Raw genomic sequence first — 22,373 nt, forward strand, 5'->3', positions numbered from 1 at the left:
TCTCAATAGATCTCCTCCAGTCCCAAGGAGGACTCATCAGTGGGAAGAAATCTTCTTGGCCTCCGTCGCAGGAGATGTACCATCAGGGGGGGGTCTTGTTGTATTCTAGGGTTCAGCAGGTTTTACTCCCACCAGAAAAGCTTTGGGACCTACAGACTAGGATTCGCAAGTTCTTAAGTCCTTGCTGAGTGTCACTGCACTCTTTCAAACAGATCCTGGGCTAGCTTGTCTCCACCTTCAACATGGTGGAGTATGCCCAGTTTCACTCCTGGCCTCTTCAGATGGAGAATCTGTCCCGGTGGAACAGGTTCCCCCAATAGCTCATAACACACCTCAATGTCGACATAACTGTTGACTTTGTCATGTCGACCTTTTCATTACATCCTAGTTGTTGGGTAGAGGCACAAGCTTGTGTTTTGCTTTTTAACTTCTTGTATTTGCTTGTAAGTACAGCCATTTTTAAATACTCACTTCATCCTCCAGGAATATCCATAAGCAGACTTAACAATGTACTGTAGAGGTTTTATTACACAGCGGTCACAGGATGGTGCATTTTGCCATATATCCTTTCACTAGTTTGTCAGATTATCACTATTTTAAACCAGTAATTTTGTTTTCTATATGATTAATGATTAACATCCCTTAATTGTATTCGTATTACACAATCTACACGACACGCAGTTGAAGTAAATGATTTTCTTTTGTAGATCATAACAGCCAATAGTGTTTCTCTTCACGCCGCCGAGCAGCCTGTATCTGAGGATTTAAACCTGGAAACTCTGGCGTAAGTATCATGAGCAGTTCCCGAGACATTTTATCGATGGGGTCATTTCAGATCCATCAGAAAACATTTTGATTTGTTAATTATTTGTCTGCTTGTAATTAGCAAAATTAGTATAAACAATTAAAATTAAAAAGGAATGAAAAGCAAGACAGTCAGCCGCAATTATGAATGCATGTTCTACAAAACCATTTATTATAGCCTAAGGAGATCTGTGGGCGGTATCCAAGTAGCCCCGATATATTTTCGGGGCAATTTTTTTTTTTCACCCTATCCTATTTGTTTCAGGCGAACAAACAGGATAATTCGCCCTGAAAACACCTGGGATCTGTGATAAGTTCACGGACCTATGTATTTTCGCCATTGCTCTGGTGAAAACACGGAACATTTCGGGAATCGTTTTTCGGGACATCAAGACTCGAAAAATCCCCAATAAATGCCTGCGTCAGGCCGGACTTCAGGGCTAATTGGATAGCCCCGGAGGATCCAATAGCGCCCAGATAATGTTCAGGGCCAATTGCATAACCCAACAAAGAGCGGTATTCAGTCACTCTTTTGCTGTCTTGGTGTCCCGTAATGTGTGTTGATTTTTTTTTTATACTTTGAACCTAGTTCAGTCCTATTATGATGTTATTTATTGTGTTAACTAAGGCATATAATATATACAAAGTAATTTGGTTTCACCTAAATCATATAAAGTACAAAGGGTGGTGATGAATAATAAGAGAACACGCAAGAAGCTATTGGAACATTTCTAAAAAGCAATAAACAGGTGCAAAAATGGTGCTGTAGCTCATGGTAGCCAACCAAATATTTGCTTTAATTTTCTAAACCGTATTAGAGAAATGGTGATTGGAATATGATTTGTTGCTGTTGGGTACAGTAGAAAAAGGTGTTAGAAACCCATTAAAGCCAGTTTGCACTAGTTTTCATATATTTCCACCCTTGCATTTTTTTGTGCATGACCAGCCATGGTTTGTTGCTGGTCTTCCATGTTCTCATTAAACTGAGAAACCTCAGTCTTTGCCTTGCAGTCCCAGTTCTCTGTTTCTTATGTATTTTTATTTTATATGTCTTGTTGCAGACAAGCTCATGTTTACATAATTGCTGGAGCTTGCCTGGCCTTGGGATTTCGGTTTGCTGGATCTGCAAACTTGGCTGCTTTTAATTGCCTGGTAAGATGATTATTTACATCAATCAGAATAGTGTCTCTTCGTGAATGTGCTCTTATCTGATGTTTATTTCTTTTCCCAGTGTAAATTTGCGAAAGACTTTGAATGTTTGTCTGGACAAGCTGGTACCACAGTAAGTTGTTATCTCTCTCAGGAACATGGCATCACTGAAACAAACCATTTTCTGTAGCTCAGTGAGAATTAGAAGCTATGAATGTGTTAGTTGTATAGCAATACTGATATAATTTCTGCCCTGGTTGTCTTCTGTTGCCTTTATTGTGTTTATATGAAGCTGTTGCCAATAGCATGTATTATTTTGTATTGATAGCTGCAGCTACTGTTTGGCGATCAAGATGCCTAGTTTGCTGGTTAGGACCCATATGTTAATTGGCAACAAGCCTTGATGACACATGTTGCTTGTGATGTTTTACAAAATTATAATCCTTCTTTTTTTTCCTCCATAGGGGACACAGGCTTTACTCTGGGTATAGGTTGGTGGGATGGAGCCTGGGCACCACACAGTTAATACATGAAATTCCTCAGCCCAGGTTTTCTCCCCCCTATACCCTGCCCCCAGCCACAGGCACATCAGTTTAGTGTTGGTGCCCGCAGCAGTGGCACACGCTGAAAGCTGTGCAGACAGCTTTATGCTATTTTACTTTATTCTTTTATTACAAGGGTCTCATCTGATCAGGGGATTCAGGACTGGGTTCTTCTACCCACCGACGCAAGTAAGCGAGGTTGGGAGGTGGTAACCTGTCATCGGAGGTTTCAGGTTCAGTGGTCTGCTCAGGAAAGCCAGCTACTGATCAACGTTCTAGAGCTCCGAGCGGTTTACAGAGCTCTCTGTCTAGCTCTGCCTCTCTTCCAGTGTCGTCCAGTCCAAGGACATTCCGACAATGCGACGAAGGTTGCCTACATAAACCATGATGGCGACACTCAGTCGGGGTGCCATGAGGGAGGACAGTCGCATTCTCCGTTGTGCGGAGAGACATATTTAAACTCCTGGTTCTTTGCTGGGGCCTGCCGTACATCGATATGATGGCGTCTCTGCAAAATTGCAAGGTTCCGAGGTACTGCTCGCGCACAAGAGATCCGGAGGCCTTTCTGGTGGATGCCTTGGTGGTTTGATGGACTTTCACTAGTGGCTCCTTGGGATTTGTCTTTGGTTCTTAGGGCTCTTCAGTTTTCACCGTTTGAACCTTTTAGACACAGTGGACATTCGTTAGCTTACCTGGAAGACTGTATTCCTGCTTGCCATAGCTTCTGATAGTGTCTGACTTAAGCGCATTGTCCTGTCGATCCCCGTTTCTGATCTTTCATCAGGACAGGGCAGTCATTTGTACGCGATTAGGCTACCTTCCTAAGGTTGTTTCCAGGTTCTACATTAATGAAGAGATTGTGGTTCCTTCTTTTCAGGTTCCAGATTCTTCTCCGGAGGAGGCCTCCTTTGATATAGTGCGGGCCCTCCAGATTTATGTAAATAGGACAAAGGACTTGTGTGAGACAGATGCTCTTTGTCCTGTATGACTTTCATAAACGGGGCTGGCAGGCTACTAAGCAATCGCTGACCAAATGGATCCGTTTGACTATTCGCCACACTTATGCGGTGGCGGACCTTCCTGCACCGTCCATGGTGAGGGCTCATTCTACCCGGTCGGTAGGAACGTCTTTTGCCAGTGCGACGTGGTGCCTCTGCAGAGCAGCTGTGTAAAGCGGCCACGTGGTCCTCTGCCCATACGTTTCTAAAGTTCTATTCCTTGGACAGCTTTGCCTCCCCTGACGTGGCTTTTGGGCGAAGAGTTCTCAGTGCAGCCCAGGAGCATCCCCTCCCTTAGGGGATTAGCTTTGGGACGTCCCAGAGTAAAGCCTGTGTCCCCTATGGAGGAAAAATAAAAGGATTTAACAGGTAAGCACATAAATCTCCTTTTTTTTGCTGTAATGATTTTGCATACAGATTGAGGACGCTGTATTCTCTTATATCATCCTCTCTCCAAGACAGGTCATTATAACCTTGAGACATGTTTGAGTGTGGTGCTGTTATCTCTGTCCATGGTGATGGCAGGCTCTGGCAATCTGAGAGTTCTCCAGTTATGTCGGTTCATGCACAAGAAGACTGGTGGGGAGATGAACTATGGTTTCCACCTGGCTCACCACATGGCACTGGGTCTCCTGTTCTTGGGTGGTGGGAGGTGAGTTGTAGTCTTTTACTATTTTTGTAGTCTCTTTGGCTATTGTTGTCTTTGCAGTCTTTCCATATTGTGTGTAGACATTATTCACAATGTATTTCTTTGGGCTCTGTCTGTTGACCTGTAACTACTGAAGTTTCTATGTTGGCCGTCTGGAGAACACCGACTAATAGTGAGTTTTAAGCACCACTCGTAGCAGGCAAGGCACTCTCAAAAAAAATTTTTGTTCTCTTCCTATCCCTATTGAACCCCCCTTCCAGCAAGGATGCACATTTTTTTTTTATTTTTTTTTTAAAGTTCCCTTCACATTGAAAGCTTATAGTCTCCATCAGAGACTCTCACTGATAAATGTCCTGGAATTTAGAACAACACAACTAGCCCTAGATGGCAATCTCTCAACAGTGTTATATCCTACATCATTTGGGCATGCAGAGCATCCTGGTAATGGCAGAAGCAAACAGCATTATGTACTAAAAAGCAGCAGCTTTGTCAACCATTTCCACACCAAGAGTGGACAGTTATGAAGGTGTCTTTAGAAATCTGCAATCCCTATAAGCAGCAAAACTGTTCCTTCATCCAAATGGACAGCCAGAGTTGGATCTAATAGCAATCTAAACTGCAAAATGCCTATTACTTTGCTCATTTCAGCAACCTCAGACTCTTGGGATAGAGCCCATGTGGATCTATTTGTGTTTAGTTTTAGCATATACTGTACCTCCCCAGGTCATTCTTCGCTGTGCTCCATAATAAGCATACAGTTTGAAAATAAAAGGGAAATGACTGTTAATCATGAGTCTGATTCCTGTGCATCAGTTTTATTTTTCTCTCATCTGCGTATTAAACCAAAATATCAATCTGGCACTCATTTTGCTGGAGGTCCAGGGCAATCTGACTTCTATTATGGATGTTAGGACCTTCCTTTCAATAATAGCCCACATCCATCTTTAATTCCGGCACACATTACTGTGTTAGGACATTAACCATAAACTTCGAGCCCCAGTCTGAGGTACCATTAAGTATTTTTTTTATGTGGTCACTTTACACCACATAAAGGCAGTGCTCAGCCTTCCACAATTGTAGATCAGATTTAGGCAAATATTGTCTTCTTGTTATTTGCAATTATTCTGCTACAGAGAAATAACAAAGCTTCATTCCCTGGATGCCTTGGCACTGCTTATTTGTCTGTAAAGCACTTGTGCTCTTCGGGGAACCATGGAAGGGTGAAGTGGACACTTGTATTTTATGATTAACACATTCTGTGTCCCAGTTACCAGTTGGCTGCAGATGCTTCTGGCTGTTCAATCACCGTATTACCCAAGCTTACTAATATGGTGTCATTCATCATCTGAGTGTATTACTGTGTTTTGTCTCCAGCATGCTGCATATATATTGCATAGTGTGCCTTGTGTAACAGTGTGCAGCGTTTTTTGTGTTTTATTATATAATGTGATTCTGGGTTTTTGTTTTTTTTTCAGGTATTCACTGAGTACTTCAAATTCTTCAATAGCAGCCTTACTTTGTGCTCTCTATCCTCACTTTCCTGTCCACAGTACAGATAACAGGTAAATGTCATTGATTTACCTGGTAAACCTCACAGATCTATTTATTTGTGCAAAATGTTTTGTATCAAGTTTGGCAATAGCCACAAGTTGGTTATACTGGTTTTTCTTCCTAACAGTATATTATTAGTGGAGTAGAATAATATATACAGGTACTCTATATTGACAGCAGGAAAGTGTTGTGTAGGAAGGAGGAGTGTCTAAAGCTAGGTACACACAGACGGTATGTTATCTGATCCCGAGAATCAGAGCGACACATCGGGTACATTGTCTACTGTGTACCCATGATATGCATGTTTCCGTGGGGTCGCTAGCGACATTACCTATCGGCCCTACTACAGAATGCCGATGTCGTGCTGGGTACACATCATGTATAGTGGGGATCAGTATGAATGACCGCCGGATGAGAGCCCGGTGGTCGAAATCTCGACGCCGGCAGGTGGAACAGCGGAGATACCGATGGAGGTAAGTAAACTACCTAACTCTGCCCTCGGTATTTCGACGCCTATCAATAATCCTAGTCGGCATTCTGCCGTCGGGATTGTGACCAGTGGCCTTGCGGCCGCCAGTCACATTACTGGATCCCGTATAGTGTACCCAGCTTAAGGCGTTATTACGTTTTACTAGTGACTGACGTAACTTTAGTGTAGTTAATATTGAGTTTATCCCTATAGAAGCCACAAGGCTTGCAAAGTATTCACATTGCACAGTCTAGGTCTGTTAAAATATACACAGAACCACAGGCTGCGATTACCTATGATAAAATAGGCACGCACATTGTTTCTACTTCAGGGTCCATAGGGGGTCCACAGGGTTGACCTTGGGGTATAGCTGGATCTGGATCCACGGGCACCACGCAGTTAAAGCTTTGCTGCTCCCAGGATGCACTTGGGTCCGTCCTCCTCTATACCCCGCCCCGACCACAGGCACCTCAGTTTTAGTTGGTGCCCGGCCGGAGTCGGGTCACCCTGTCGCAGTGGGGCTGCAGGAGCAGCCCCTAAGCTTTATTTTAAAAGAGAAATTTTTTATTTTTTTCTACTTTTTTTACACTGTTAGAGCGGCAGCATCAGACTGTCCTTTAGGACGTCCACGCTGCCGGTCATTCTCCCCGCTGGCGCCGCAACGCCAGTACAGCTCTGGGGATCGCGGCGGGACCCCAGAGCCTGTACTAGCCGGGCTCTGGGGACACCCTTGACTGCTGCCGGACGCGACGGGGATCAGGTAAGCCGCGGCCCGCGGATACTTCAATGCAGTCAGGAGCCTCCGGTCTCTGGGGACAGACCGGAGGCGCTAGCGGCGGCGGCGGGCTCCCCCTCAATTGAGGAATACCCCGCGTGTCCGCTAGACCACTAGGGTATCAGGCTGGTAGCGGGACCGGCAACCCGAGGGTTAATTGCTAGCCAGGGGAGGCAGCCTTCCCTGTCTAGCGGCTCCTCCCCTCAGCTCAGCGCGCCTTTCAACTAGGAGTCTGGCGTCGCTGAGCTGCTCTTATCTCTCGGCCACTCCTCCTCTGAGGTCTCCAGCGGCCATCTTTACTGGCACTTCGCAGACTCCCAGGCGGTATCAAGTGGACCGGTCCCCCTGTGTACCTCTCCCCTGCTAAAGGACAGTGTACACAGCGCTATAGCCCTCCCAGACACTGAATCTGGGCGGTTGATTGTAGCGGAAGGTGCAGTGAGTACTAACTTTTCTGCATTGTATGTGACTATTGCTAGTGCTGCCTGTCTGTGACTTACTCTCCTTGCTGTCAGCTTATAACTATCCCTTTCCTTCTCCTACGGCCCGCAGGTGTGTGGGGGAAGGGCGTTTTTCTGAGACCCTCACTTATATAAAACACGTATTTGTGGGGTCAGTCACATACTGTTGGGTACACAGTACCATATCTGGGCTGTTGTGTCGCATACTGGTGAGTGCGCGGGTGTTAAAACCGTAATTCCTCTGGTGATACCTATTTCTTGTGATTTACGGTATCATGTCTGATGAGGAGACTGAGCGCTCTGTGGCTCCTGTGCTATTTTCCTGCAGACGTTGTGCTGCTGGAGTTGATGGGGAGGACTTATCTCAGGATGGTCTGTGCGGGCGGTGCCAGCTGGTACCGGGCCCCTCCAACCCCCCTGTATCACAGGACCCTCCTTGGGCGATGTTTTCACAGGTGCTGGCGTCTATTGCGGACCGGTTATCGGTCCCATCAGCGGTCCCTTCTAGGGCGTTACCGCAGCCCACCATCCCCCATTCCCCGGGGGTTCCACAAATGTTGCGGTCTTCCCCCGGGGCCCAGACTGTGGGTCCTTACTCGGGACTGCCTGTGTATCTGCAGTCTTCCACAGGGACGCGTCAGTCTGTAGTGCCTTTGCAGAGTTTTGCTCCGACGGCTCCTCCGCCTTGGGTGGATGTTCTATCCAGCTCCGTACAGAGTCTGGCGGCTTCATCCTCGGTGTTTCAGTCCATGTTGCAAGGTGATGTGCCACCAAGGGCGTCTAAACGTCCGGTTGTGAGTTCACTAGCTGCGCAGTTGTCGGACTCGGAAGTGTCCTCAGATGATGGAGAAATCCATGAGGACTCTGACTCTGATGTCATGGGGCAGGAGGTGGAAGCTAAGTCCTCCATTAATGTTCCAGCCTTAGTTAGGGCGGTGCGGGCTATCCTACATGTTGAGGATGATGCGCCGGCTCCTAGGTCGAAGTTTCCTAATTTTAAAAAGGCCAAGGTGACTTCAACTGTGTTCCCCCTGTCTGATCAATTATCGGATCATATGGCGGCAGCCTGGCAATTACCTAGTAAGAGGTTCCATCCACAGAAGAGGTTGGCGGCGAACTATCCTTTTCCTGAAGCTCATTGCAGGAAATGGGAAACTCCGCCGGCGGTGGATTCCCACGTTACCCGCTTGATCAAAAGCGCGACGCTGCCATTGCCGTCTATCTCCTCTTTGAAGGATCCCACGGACAGGAAGGTGGAGACTTGTTTAAAGTCCATTCTCTTTCCAGGGCGGTGGCTCGCCCGTCCATGGCTATCTCCTGGGTGGCTAAAGCCATTGAGGCATGGGCCAATGCCTTGGAGGATACCTTTCCTGATGAGGCTCCGGATATCCAGAGAGCGTTAGTGGGACAGATGCGGGATGCAGCTTCCTATATTGGGGAAGCGTCTTTGGATGCCAGCCTGCTCACTTCTAGGGTGTCGGCTGCAGCGGTGTCTGCTCGGCGCTCCCTGTGGCTGAGGTCCTGGAGGGCTGATGCAGATTCAAAAAAGGGTCTGGAGGCCTTGCCTTTTAATGGTGATTTACTATTTGGTCCGGATTTGGACAAAATAGTGGATACTTTGGCTAAGTCCAAGTCGGCTTTTCTCCCTTCGGCCTCTGCGCCGGCTAAAGTGAGGAGCTCTGCCTTTCGGTCCTTTCGGGTTCAGGGTAAGGCCAAGGGCCAGTCCTTCCCGAGACATTCGGCGACCAAGGCCGCACCCAAGCCCAAGAAGCAGGCATGGAGTGCTCGGCGCCCTTCTTCCAAGCAGGAGGATAAGCCTGCTGCCTGATGGGACGGGCCTCTCTCTGGGGGACCCCAGAGTGGGAGGCCGACTTCTCCAATTCGCCCAGTGTTGGCACAATACCACCACGGATGCCTGGGTTCGAGAAGTAGTCTCTCAGGGGTACGCCCTGTCTTTTCGGTTCAGGCCGCCCCACCAGTTTTTTTGTACGAGTCCTTCTCTGGACAAGACCAAAGCTGGTCAGATTCAGGTAGCTATAGAATCCTTGCTACAAGCAGGGGTCATTGTTCCCGTTCCGCAGTCTCAGCGCGGGACGGGGTACTATTCTACTCTGTTTCTGGTACAGAAACCCAATGGTTCTCATCGCCCTATCCTGAATTTGAAGTCTCTGAACAGATACCTCAGAGTTCCCAGGTTCAGGATGGAAACGTTACGTTCCATCATTCTGGCGATGGAACCCGGGGATTATATGGTCTCCCTCAATATCCAGGACGCCTATCTCCATGTGCCCATAGCACCGGCACATCAGCGGTATCTGAGGTTTGCTATCCTGAACCATTACTACCAATTTCGGGCGTTGCCTTTTGGCCTTTCCACGGCTCCGAGGGTGTTCACCAAGGTGATGGCGGTTATGGCTGCCCACCTTCGGGGTCAGGGTCTACGTCTGTTGCCGTACCTGGACGATCTTCTGCTGCTGGCGAGCTCCCCGGAGGTGCTTCTTCGACATCTCCACCTAACCATTGCTTGTCTTCAAGCACACGGGTGGTTGATAAACTGGAAGAAGTCCTCCCTGATTCCATCACAGCGGATGGTTCATTTGGGAGCCCTACTGGATTCTCGTCAGCAGCGGATTTTCCTGACTCCAGAGAAGGTCTCCTCCCTGCAGCTGCGGATACACAGTTGCCTGAGCAGTTGCCGCCTGTCGGTCCATTCAGCTATGAGAGTTCTGGGGTCCATGGTGTCGACATTCGACATGGTGGAATTTGCACAGTTCCATTCCCGGCCCCTGCAGGGGCTGATTCTATCGGAATGGAACGGGTTACCTCACCGGATCCGCTCTCAGATGCTGGTGTTGTCCCCGGAGGTTCGGCAGTCTTTGGCTTGGTGGCTTCAGACGGTGCATCTGGTCGAGGGGCGCCCCTTTTGGATCCCGGACTGGGTCCTGCTCATGACGGATGCCAGTCTTCGGGGTTGGGGGGCAGTGACCGGCTCATTATCGCTTCAGGGTCGTTGGTCCGCGGAAGAAGCACTTCTCCCCATCAACATCCTGGAACTGCGGGCTGTGTACAGGGCCCTGCAGTCGTCCAGCCCCGCTCTTCACGGAAGGGCGGTTCAGGTGCAGTCCAACAACGCCACCATGGTGGCGTACATCAACCACCAAGGGGGAACTCGCAGTCGGGCAGCAATGTCGGAGGTGTCTCGCATTCTTGCTTGGGCGGAGTGTCACGTTCCAGCGATCTCGGCAGTCTTCATTCCCGGAGTCCTCAATTGGGAGGCGGACTTCCTCAGCCGTCACGACGTGCATCCCGGGGAATGGTCGCTTCACCCAGAGGTGTTTCAGCTACTCGTGGACAGGTGGGGGCTGCCGGAGCTGGACTTGATGGCCTCCCGTCACAATCACAAGTTGCCCGTTTACGGGTCAAGGACAAGAGACGCAGGCGCCTGTCTGGTAGACGCTCTGTCGGTGAAATGGACGTTTCACCTGGCATATCTGTTTCCTCCGATATCCTTACTTCCTCGGGTTCTGCGGAAATTCAAGCAGGACGGCGGCACACTCGTGCTGGTGGCTCCGGCGTGGCCCAGACGTCCTTGGTACTCCGATCTGAGGTGCCTCTCCATTGACGCTCCGTACCTTCTTCCTCAGCGTCGGGACCTGTTGTCTCAAGGGCCCTGCCTTTACCCGGATCTGGGTCGGCTGTCTTTGATGGCGTGGCTCTTGAGACAGCCGTCTTGAGGTCTAGGGGTTTCTCCAGTTCGGTGATTGGTACCATGCTTAGGGCACGCAAGCCTGCTTCCGCGCGGATTTACCACAGGGTGTGGCGCACTTATTTTCAGTGGTGTGAATCCAGAAATTATGATCCGCAGGTGTTTCGGGTTTCCAGAATCTTGGAATTTCTTCAATCGGGTTTGGACCTCGGCTTACGCCTGGCCTCTCTGAAGGTTCATGTGTCTGCTTTGTCCGTGTGGTTTCAGCGACGGATTGCTACACTGCCAGACGTTCACACCTTTTTCCAAGGTGTTCTCAGGATCCAGCCTCCCTTCGTGCCTCCGGTGGCTCCGTGGGACTTGGCGGTGGTGCTGCGGGTCTTGCAGGGTCCTCCTTTTGAGCCGCTTGAGTCGGTGGAGCTCAAGTGGCTGACGTTTAAGACCATTTTTCTCCTGGCAATTGCTTCTGCCAGGAGGGTTTCAGAATTGGGGGCGCTTTCCTGTCGCTCCCCTTTTCTGATTTTTCATCCGGACAGAGCGGTGCTCCGCACTCGTCCTGAGTTTTTGCCCAAAGTGGTCTCAAAGTTCCACATTAATCAGGAACTTGTTGTGCTAGCTTTTCAGTCACCTGATCTTTCCGCTGGTGAGGCTTCCTTAGATGTAGTCCGGGCACTTAGAATCTACGTGGACCGGACTGCTTCGGTTAGGAAGTCGGATTCTTTGTTTGTTCTCTTCGGTTTTCACAAGAGGGGTTGGCCTGCCAACAAGCAAACGTTAGCCCGTTGGCTTTGTTCCGTTATTTGTGAGGCTTATGCACAGGAGGGTTTACCTGTGCCAGCCTCTGTTAAGGCTCATTCCACTCGTTCTGTGGGTCCCTCTTGGGCTGCTAGACGTGGCGCCTCCGCTGTTCAGCTGTGTAAGGCGGCTACTTGGTCTTCAATTCAGACGTTTTTGAGGTTTTATGCGTTTGACACCTTCGCCTCTCAGGATGCATCCTTTGGGCGCCGGGTACTCCTTTCAGCACAGGAGCGTCCCCGCCCTTAGTTGAACTGCTTTGGGACATCCCCAAGGTCAACCCTGTGGACCCCCTATGGAGCCTGAAGTAGAAAACAAGAGATATGGTAAGAACTTAACTTTGTTATCTCTGTTTCTACGAAGTCCATAGGGTCCACAGGGCGCCCGCCCTGACGCACCTGGCTTCAAATGGGCTGTGTGGCTGGTCACCGGTTTTCCGTCTCCCATTTCTGTGAGTATGGTTTCTTGTGTGTTCCAGTCTTCCTTCTCTCTGTTTAGTCTCCTCCTCCGGCCTTAGCTGCTTACCAACTGATGTGCCTGTGGCCGGGGCGGGGTATAGAGGAGGACGGACCCAAGTGCATCCTGGGAGCAGCAAAGCTTTAACTGCGTGGTGCCCGTGGATCCAGGTCCAGCTATACCCCAAGGTCAACCCTGTGGACCCTATGGACTTCGTAGAAACAGAGATAACAAAGGTAAGTTCTTACCATATCTCTTGTTGTTCTGGATATCAGACTGACAAATCATTATGGGCCTCTTTCTGAGTGATACGCATTTGCGGAATGCTTTTCTATTTCTTCCACAGCAGCCTAATTCCTGCCTTATGCTAATTAGAATCCACCCTTGTACTGTATACTGAAAATGCGTGCGTCAGCATGTGGATGCCTATCCCGCACACTGTTTTTCCTTCTGTAACCATCATTAGTATGGGGACTTTCATCCACCCCATGCTGAGTGCAGGAGGTCTGTCTGATACAGAAGTCCGATCTCTATCTGAAGAATGGAAGTCTGCTTACACTCCTGTGATCCTCCCACAAGATAGGGCCGTTCTATGCATCTGTATGGTCACATGAAATCCGCGAGATCCATCTGCATTTCCACTTGTCAGTCTCAGAATCAGGCCTGTGTGCATGTATGTGGCAGACTGTGTTCTGCCTGACCAACATTTGTTATCAGACAACCACTGCACGATGGGCCTGATTCATTACGGATCGCGATTGCAAATGCAGATGGCCAAATTTTGCATACTGCGTATGCATTGTAGTGCGCGAAGGCATTACTGCGATCGCAGAGACCATGCAGAGTGATTGACAGGAAGTTGGCGTTTAGGGGTGTTGACGGAGGGGTAGTTGGTGAAACACAGGCGTGTAAGTGCATTTGAACACAGTTACAGGGGCGTGCATGATTTATCTACTGCGATGGCATACGCAGCTTGAGCTCTCACTACGTGCGACGAGGTTAGCAATTTCTGAGTTAGTTCTGACCTTGTGTAATTGTGCATGAGGCACCGATGTTACGTACCGATGTTTTCGCAGACTTGCAAAGTATTACGGATGTGAGTAAGGGGAAGTGGACTGCGTCGGCATTGCGATTGCAAACATTAACATATTTTCGCAGTGGGCCTGCGTGCGTAATCACAGTAGCGATCCGTAATGAATTAGGCCCAATGTACGGTGCTTCCTATATAATCCAGTTCTATGGCTCCTGAATCACCAGATCTGTATAATATACATTTGCCCTATGTGGCTAAATCGTAACCAGTCTGGTGGTTGGGCAGCGTGATCTTACAGTACAGAAGTTATTAACACTCACGTTTAGGAAATAATTCTGTTGCAGAGCTCCATGTTCTTGCTGGTCATCTCTATCCTGGAGACACAGGACCTGATTTAGACCCGGTCGCAAGCGCTGAGCTCTCGCAACCGGGTCGATGGTGGCTCAGAGCGCGCGCATGCTCGAGATCCGGATAGCGACGGGCAATTCGTCATTCCGGGTCTCGCACCAAAGGGGGCGTGCTGTCGATGTTGAGTGACAGCACGCCCCCTTTGGTGGGCGGGTCGTGGGGGGTGGCTGCCCAGACAGGCGTTCCCATGGGAACGCCTACCGTTTGGGGGCGGCCCCCACTGACATCACAAGTGATGTCAGTGGGAGAGCTTTCGGCTCTGTTTAAGCCGAAAGCTCTCTGGGGCTTGCGGCCATGAGACCCTACCACAAGGGTCTCGTCGCAAGCCCGATGGTTGCGATGGTCTTGACCATCGCGACCATCATCCTGGCTGCTCGCATTAGCTGTGGGTGGCAACCCACAGCAATGCGAGAGGCCAGGAGGCCGCTCCATAAAAAAAAAAAAAGACGCCCTATTTCAGAGCGAGCACTCTGTCAGAGCGTCCGGCTCTGAATCAGGGCCACAGTCCTTGCACGTTCCTCTTATTTTATATATAGAATGCAATTCTCACCTATTCTATTGTTTAATAATAATTGTAAAATTGCACCATTTTATAATCCAGTTCAGTAAGCGTGATGATGGTATTGGGGTGCATTGAGGTCATTGGGACATGCTTAGATCCTTTCTCAGCACAAAATGTTACTGCAGATTATTTTATTATATTGGCAATTATATGTTTGTGCAAATAGGTATCACTTGCAAGCTTTACGTCACCTCTACGTTCTGGCTGCTGAGCCAAGGCTACTGGTTCCTGTGGATGTGGATTCAAGCACGCCCTGCTACGTGCTCTTGGAAGTTACATACAAGGTACATAAACACCGGAAACTTTTATTTTTCCATAGATGTGTATTGTCAATATGTTCCCTCATGCATAAAAATCAGCACCCTGAGCTCTGCTGCCTGATATAAATACCCAAAACAATGACACTCTAACCACTGTGATGTAATGTGAAAGAGATGTAGTTAAAAACCTACAGCCAGGATGGTGGCTGCCGAGATCCTGGCACCAGACTCGCGAACAACGGCCATAAGACCAGTGCTGGAATCCTGACAGGAGTGGTGATGCCGATGCAGGAATCCACACAGCCCGGCATCCCGATCGTAAGCATAGCGAACGAGTTAGTCGCAGTCGGGTAGGGGGTAGAGGTTTAGGTTTAGGGACCACAAGGGGACTTAGGGTTAGGCTGCGGACAGGGGGAGTTAGGGTTAGGCACCACTGGGAGGAGGTTAGGGTTAGGCACTAACTGGGATGGTTAGGGTGCGGGGTAGGATGGGTTAGTGTTAGGATACAAGAAAGGAGGGTTAGGGGGTGAACAGGGCACTGTTACAGTACTTACTGTTCCCCTGTCGGGGTTGTCAGCATCGGGATGCCGCTGTCGATCTATTGACAGGTGGCATTCGAAGTGCCGGGATTACATACCCAACCCATGTGAAATATTGATATACAGAAGACTTGCGTTTAGGCGCTGTGTTTCTTATTCCCCCCCCCCCCAAAGGGAGCAGGAAACATGTAAGCAAAATCAGAGAAGGTATATTGTAATACAATTATCACTAATATATCCTTGTGTTAATAATGAATCAGATAATTGTGTTTCTTCCACCAAAAATTAGATGATAGGAGTGTCCCTTCCACCAGCCACAGATGGTAATCACTAGATACTCTTACTAGCTTAAGTAGTAGATGTATGTATATCTCAGTATCTCTTAATCCTCAAATTCTTCCTCCTTAATCACCAATAAAATTCACTCCAAATTTCCGAAACCTCAAAGATCATGCAAAAAATAAAATATCACAATAGTGATATTCTGCCTTGTAGTGTAAACGAATTACTTAGTGATTACACTTACAAGAAATAAAAGGTTAAAAGCATAACATATATTGACCTGTACCAGTCAGGTATGTAAAATGGGCATATCACAATAAACAGGATTCCTGGAATCCAGATGTAAAGTGTAGTCCTTCTGGTAGTTGATCCAATGACGCCCCCTCACTCCTGCTGACATGTTCTGAATATTTATTTTTTAAAGCTGAAAGACACCCAGGTTTGAAAAAGAAGTACTCAAACCGCGCACCAGGAGGCAGACAGTAGTCGGTAAATAGGCATTCAGGTCCAGGTCATTGCTCTGGTCCCGGGGTCATCTTCTCTTCACGATAGCTCTGATCGCAAGATGGAGTCCACTCTGAAGAACATCTTCGCCCCATCTTGGTCTCCACCTGAACAAGGAGGTTGAAAAATGGGTGGACATGCTCTGTAATGGTCTCCTGTCTGATACTCCGCGTTCTGACTTCATTCCTCTGGTGGAGCATATTCTGGAATCTGCACCTTATCTGGGCGAGGCAGGTATTAACACTTACCTGCTTTGGGCTATCTTGCCACTAATTGCAAGCTCTAGGTGACCAGATCTGTTCATTTAGGCCACAGGTTTGACCTGCTGGTCTGACTGGTGGATGAGTTCCAATATCATTGTGCACCCTATTAATGCAGCCAAACATAGGGTGATACCATAATCTTAGGACCACGTTTACCATCATAAAGATTAAGCTAAAGATTAAAATAACCTTTCTATGAAATTGGAATATTTTTGTCTTAAATTGCACCATTTAAAAATATTCAAATAAATAGCCGCAACATTTCTAGGAATAAAAATAACCAAATGGGTATAGGTAATAAACTATTAAAGGGAATAAAGAGAGCGTTTCAATCGCTAAAACTAGCAGTGACTGAAAAATTCACTATGGAAATACAAATAATGTAGCAATAGATATATAGAGGAAATTGGGTTAGCAAAGACTGAAGCCGAAAACTCTATTGCAAAATATTGCCAGTCTGATCTTAGAACATTGGGCCACGAAGATAAACTTTCTTTTAAACATAAGAAATCCGTTGTGTGGCATTGGCCTTAGCACTCCTTTATGGTGTTTGTCTTACTCCAGGAGGAGGTACAACTACACCTAAACCAAATTGAAACTGCTAAATCACCTACCATCTTTCCAAGTGTGCTGTAATGAGTACTGGGACAGGGGAGAGTAACCACCTCATTGTGGAGCAGTTTTCTTAGCTCCAGGAGTATAGTGTTGCAACATCTTGGGAGAAATGTTTCAATACATAGAGAGAGGAGAAGTTCCCCAAAGCTACCAATCGGATTATAGCGATCATTTCTCTAGCACAGTCTATAAAATGATAGCTAGGAGCTGGTTGGTTGCTTTTGGGAAATTCTTCACTTGTCCTCTTTTCAAGCTTTGATACTGTACATCTCCCCCTTAGTAACAAAAAGTTAAAAGGAATGTGTGGTACCAGTCTTTAAAAGGGAAACTAGTCACAATCAGTAAATGAACTGCTTCAGACTTAATTTACTGACTAAGCAAAGCATCTGAGGATTTCTGGAAGATGTGGTTATGAACTATAATTTCAAGATGGATCCTGGTAGTGCAGTTGTTGTGATATATATGAATTCTGCAAATTCATTCAGTACTGCTTGAGGAATTATACATTTTATAAGTATACGTAAAAGGAGTACTAGGTCTAGAGACAGAATATGTACATACTGATTGAAGAATAGAAGTCAAAATGTATTCAGATTGGGCTTAAATGTTTTAGTGGTGTACCACAGGGAATTAGTACCGGTCACTTAACGTAATGACCTGGTAGACAAATCTACATTTGCTGATAATCCAAACCCTATGTAAGGTTATTAACACATACTTAATCCAGATTGTGACATAGTAGATAACATTTCTGTAGATAAATATAGTGTGTGTCTGTTCTAGGGCAATGATTATGCTAATTACACATTATATTGAATAGAACTGGGGAAAAGTAAAGTAGAAAAGGACTTGGGGATAGCAGTTGAGAGAAAGCCGAGTAGCCGCAGACAGTGGCTGCAAAGGGAAATGGAATCCTGGGGGTATATTTACTAAAGTGCGGGTTTTGAGAAGTGGAGATGTTGCCCCTTGCAACCAATCATATTCCAGATATTATCTTCTAGAAGGTGCTAGTTAAATGTTAAGTAGAATCTGATAGGTTGCATCTCTACTTCTAAAAACCTGCACTTTAGTAAATATACCCCCTGGGATGTATAAAATAAATTTTTATTTAATAAAACCTAGTGTTACCATTGTACAATTCACTAGTTAGACCACATAACGAATATTGGCTACAGTTTGGGCAACTAAGCACTTTATAATTAATTTGTTTACTTTTCTTAGATGTTTGTAAGGTTTGTTCACCTTAGAGGTGACCTAACCAATATGTGGAAATATATTACCAGCCAATCCAAAGATTTGCCTAAAAAAACTTTTCAGACCAAGGACCTTACAGAGAACAATGGGTCATCAATTTAAAAAAAAAAAAGAATCCCCGTTTCACCAGCAGAATAGGGAAGGCTTCTTTACTGTAAGGGTGGTTAATGAGTGAGTTCCTTATCTCATGATATATTTAGAAATACACTTCCATATTTTTAAAAAATTAGCTGCCTTTCTTACAAGAAATGGTTATTTTAGCGATAATAGTAGAGGGCGTTACAGGGATCTAGAAAAGTTCTCAGTCTTGACATTTCCAACTCACACAAGGCTTTGTTTAGTCTATGAATCTGTGTCTTCTTCTTTTTAACCTCATAACTATGATATTATTTGGATTACTGTCCAGCATTGTGTGTGTGTGTTTTTGGGTTATACACTGCCAGTTGCCTGATATCAGCTACAGTATTGTAGCATCAGGCCATCACTAATAGCATCACCTTTGAACCTGAGATCATTTCACACCGAGGGGCCAATGCAGGGTTGAAAGTAAAATGGCCATGCATTAAAGGAGGAGAAACGTGCATGGGAAATATGTATTTTCACCCATAGGCAGAGCTGTATGCATCTGATAATACACACATACTGTATCAGCAACACATGCACATGGTCATCATCATCTGGGTGTACTTACACATGTCCCATCCTAAGTACAAACCATGGGCCTGATTCAGACTTGGGAATATAGTAAGATATAGAAAGCTACTATGCACCTGGACAAACCATGTTGCAGTGCAAACACATACATATTTTTTGCATGTGGGGTAAATACTGGCTGCTTTTGCATGTAGCCCATAAATGTTGGGAAGCTTTTTTTTTTTGACACTGCAATTTAGATTCCACATTTGACACCCCTCCCTAATCTAAATCGCCCTGCACATTTTATATCTGCCCCACCTGCAGTGCAGCATGGTTTTACCAAGATGCACAGTTACTTGCTCTATCTTACTCTATTGCCAACTCTGAATTAGGCCCCATATGCCTCCTATCAGGCGTGTTTTATCTTACATGCTGCCCTACATGGTCTGCACTGAACTATGTTTGCATAAGAACGCCTATACCAAGCCCAGTTCTGCTATTTCTGTCATAACGTACAGTGTTACAAATTGTGTACGCCTCAGCATAGCTTCATTTGCATGCGCTCATTTTCTGAGAATGCGAAGTCACGCAAGATACATTAGGGGGAATTCAATTGTCGGCAAATGGTGCGAATGGCCGCTGTTATAGCGTATAAACACCAGCAACAGCAGCCCATCTCACACCCTGTGTCCGGCCGGCCAAATGCCCAATTCACACAAAAGTGCTCGCTATCCAATGCGAGATCCCACTGCTGTAAAGTGCAGCGGCTGGCGCGCAGATTCGGCCGGGCGAATGGATTCACCTTTAATTGAACTCCCCACATCATGCCAACGTGCCTGCATTAATCTCTGCATCAGCCCCCTCAGTCCGTCATTTCATGTCCTTGTACGATGTCTCCACGCTCGCCCTGTTTTAGCCTGCTTATGAGGATTTAATGGCCTACCTAAGAGCTCTTACGAGTAGGGCCCTCTTTTCCCCATACCTTCTCATTCACTTCCCTATCCACCCTGTATGTCTTTGTGTTATGGATTATGTTGATCCTCTCCCCCCGCTGTCTGGCACTGTGTAATAATTTGGTGCTGCCCAGTACATGAACTTTAATAATAATGCACACCTTTCCATGGTTCTTCCCGTAACTACTTTCCTACAATTAATTCTTCTCTGAAAATGTTTACAGAAAGATTAAATATTGTGTACAGAAAGACAGAGTCATTAATGACGTTAACTAATTTAAAAAGTTAACCAAGGGCTCTATGTACAAACACACATACAGATAGAGCCAATACACAGTATTTGGGGCAGAGGCACAAATTCTAATATTTAGGTATTACATATAGCACAGCGCTGCTCCAAAATGAATCAAAAGTGACAAAGGATTTGGGGCTGGGAAGATGGGCAGGGAGTGTGATGCCACAGGCTGTATGGCAATGATGAATATAATTACAGTATGTCTGTCCTGACCCCTGCTTAGCCCAAGATGCAAGAACATACAAAGTAGCCATATGAAGGCTTAAGTGGCAGAAAGAACTTTCCTCTACAGCTGCCTTCATACACAGAACTGTGATATTGTGCCCATGGACATACCTGTGTGATTGGGGAGGTAGAATGTATATAAATTTATACAGATGGTTTAAGAGGAAGTAGGGAAATAGTGTCCTGGGAAAAACAAAACATGTATTTGGGCAATTAGACTAAATGGAGCTGACCGTGATGAAAGAGGAAGTGAGGCGAGTTTTGGGTTGTAAAGGTTGAATTGACAGGTTGTATTAATGGTGAATTGCATTGCATGAGATGCTTACTAAATGGCTCTTTGTGTATGAGAATTGCAGCGCATGGGCTGTAATGTATTGTTGAATGACCACTTGTTTATTTTGTCTGCAGGGCACTCAGTGGTATGAAGAGACCACAGAAGAGCTTATGGCACCCACCCTTCTGCCAGAGTTACATTTACTTAAACAGGTGCAGAAAATAAAATGTAATATCACATGACTACAACAAAGTGTGGATATTCATACATACATACATGTCGGATATTCTGGTGAAATCTAATGTCATGCCTCACCTTCTCTACACCTGACTTCTCAGCCCTGTTCCCCTTCTGGAACAGGGAACTAGTGATGACCTTTTTCATGGCTTTTTTCTCTCTCCTTCTGGAGAACTAATGGTTAATACAGACATTTTCACAACAGGAAGTTGATAGCTTTCCAGTAAATATTTGTCATGCCACCTTGCTACATATTGGTTAGAATCAGACCTAATCAAATATTTACTCCATATATGGCCTTAATTGAAATGTAATTTACAACCTGTTGCTTCACTGCCCAAAACATAATGTAATAATAATTTCCTCTTAAGTGTTTGTCATTTTTGATTTAGGAGTCTATGTACTAAGCCTTAAAGAGAGATAAAGTGCCAACCGATCAGCTCCTAACTGCCATGTTACAGACTGTGTTTGAAAAATGACAGGAGCTGATTGGTTGGCACTTTATCTCTGTCCGCTTTATCTCTCTCCGAGGCTTAGTACATAGACCCCCTTAGCGATCAGATGCAAAAGAGAGTTTCACTGTTTCTTCCTGCTTAACAGTGGCGTATCTAAGGGGGGGTCAAGCGGGGCATGTGCCCTGGGCGCCTTCGGACCGGTTCGGGGGGGGGGGGCGGGGCGGGGAGGCACCGGCGGCTGCAGTCCAGGACCCTGGTTTGAAGTCTGTGTAGCGCGGACAACACAGAGTGCTGTCTGCACTACACCGTAATACACACACCGCCGCCTCCACTGGGTAGTACACTCGTACTATCTGGCAGAGGTGTGTGTTTCAGCAGCCAATGAGAGTCAGACAGACTCTCACTGGCTGCTGCGCCCACTGCTGGAGCCGGGTTGGAGCTCACTCATGAGCTCCACCTTCCGGCTCCCGCAGTGGGTGATGGGAGAGACGACATGATGTCTCTCGAATTGTGCAGAGCGGGCCGGGAGGATGGGGAAGCGGACAGTGGCGGGCGCTGCAGGAGCGGGGATTCAGGTAAGTGTTGTATGGGATTTTTTTTTTTGGGTGTGTGTCCTATATATGTAAGGGACACTGCATAGTTTGACTACTAATGGGGGTGCTGCATAGGGGGAATTACTACTGGGGGCACTATATAAGGGGCACTGCATAGGGGGGACCACTACTGGGTGCACTGCATATGGGGACCCCTACTGTGGGCACTTCATAGGGGGACCACTACTGTGGGGCACTGCATTGGGGGGGTGACCACTACTAGGGGGCACTGTATAAGGAGCACTGCAAAGGGAGGGCTATTACTGGGGGCACTATATAAGGGGTAATGCATAGGGGGCACTATATAATGGGCACGACTGGGGGCACTGCATAGGGCAGATCACTACTTGGGAGATCGCATAGGGGGGACCACTACTGAGAGAATTGCATAAGGGGGGGGCACCACTACTGAGGGGCACTGCACAGGGGGACCACTACTAGCTGCACTGTATAAGGGGCATTACTGGGGCACTGTATAAGTGGCACTGTATAGGGGACACTGATACTGGGGATATTGCATAAGGGGCTCTACTACATTGGGCATTGCAAGAGGGGCACTACTACTGGGGGCATTAAGGTGCATATGGAATGGAAAGGAATGTTCCCAGAGTGGAGAGAAACGGTGGTGTC

General features: G+C 46.9%; 1 protein-coding gene across 1 annotated transcript in view; it reads left to right on the forward strand.

Annotated features, from left to right (window-relative positions):
- ANAPC1 (anaphase promoting complex subunit 1) overlaps positions 1-22,373 on the forward strand; it is a 149,355-nt gene that overhangs the window by 98,152 nt on the left and 28,830 nt on the right. The window contains exons 35-41 of the mRNA XM_088477380.1: positions 708-784; positions 1,866-1,956; positions 2,036-2,086; positions 3,952-4,145; positions 5,618-5,704; positions 14,525-14,642; positions 20,593-20,670. Coding sequence (XP_088333506.1) covers positions 708-784; positions 1,866-1,956; positions 2,036-2,086; positions 3,952-4,145; positions 5,618-5,704; positions 14,525-14,642; positions 20,593-20,670 — 696 coding nt within the window. The remainder of the gene's footprint in view (positions 1-707; positions 785-1,865; positions 1,957-2,035; positions 2,087-3,951; positions 4,146-5,617; positions 5,705-14,524; positions 14,643-20,592; positions 20,671-22,373) is intronic.

The sequence above is a fragment of the Taudactylus pleione genome, unplaced genomic scaffold (assembly GCF_031769625.1).
Source record: "Taudactylus pleione unplaced genomic scaffold, aTauple2 ptg000201l, whole genome shotgun sequence".
Taxonomy (NCBI): Eukaryota; Metazoa; Chordata; class Amphibia; order Anura; family Myobatrachidae; genus Taudactylus; species Taudactylus pleione.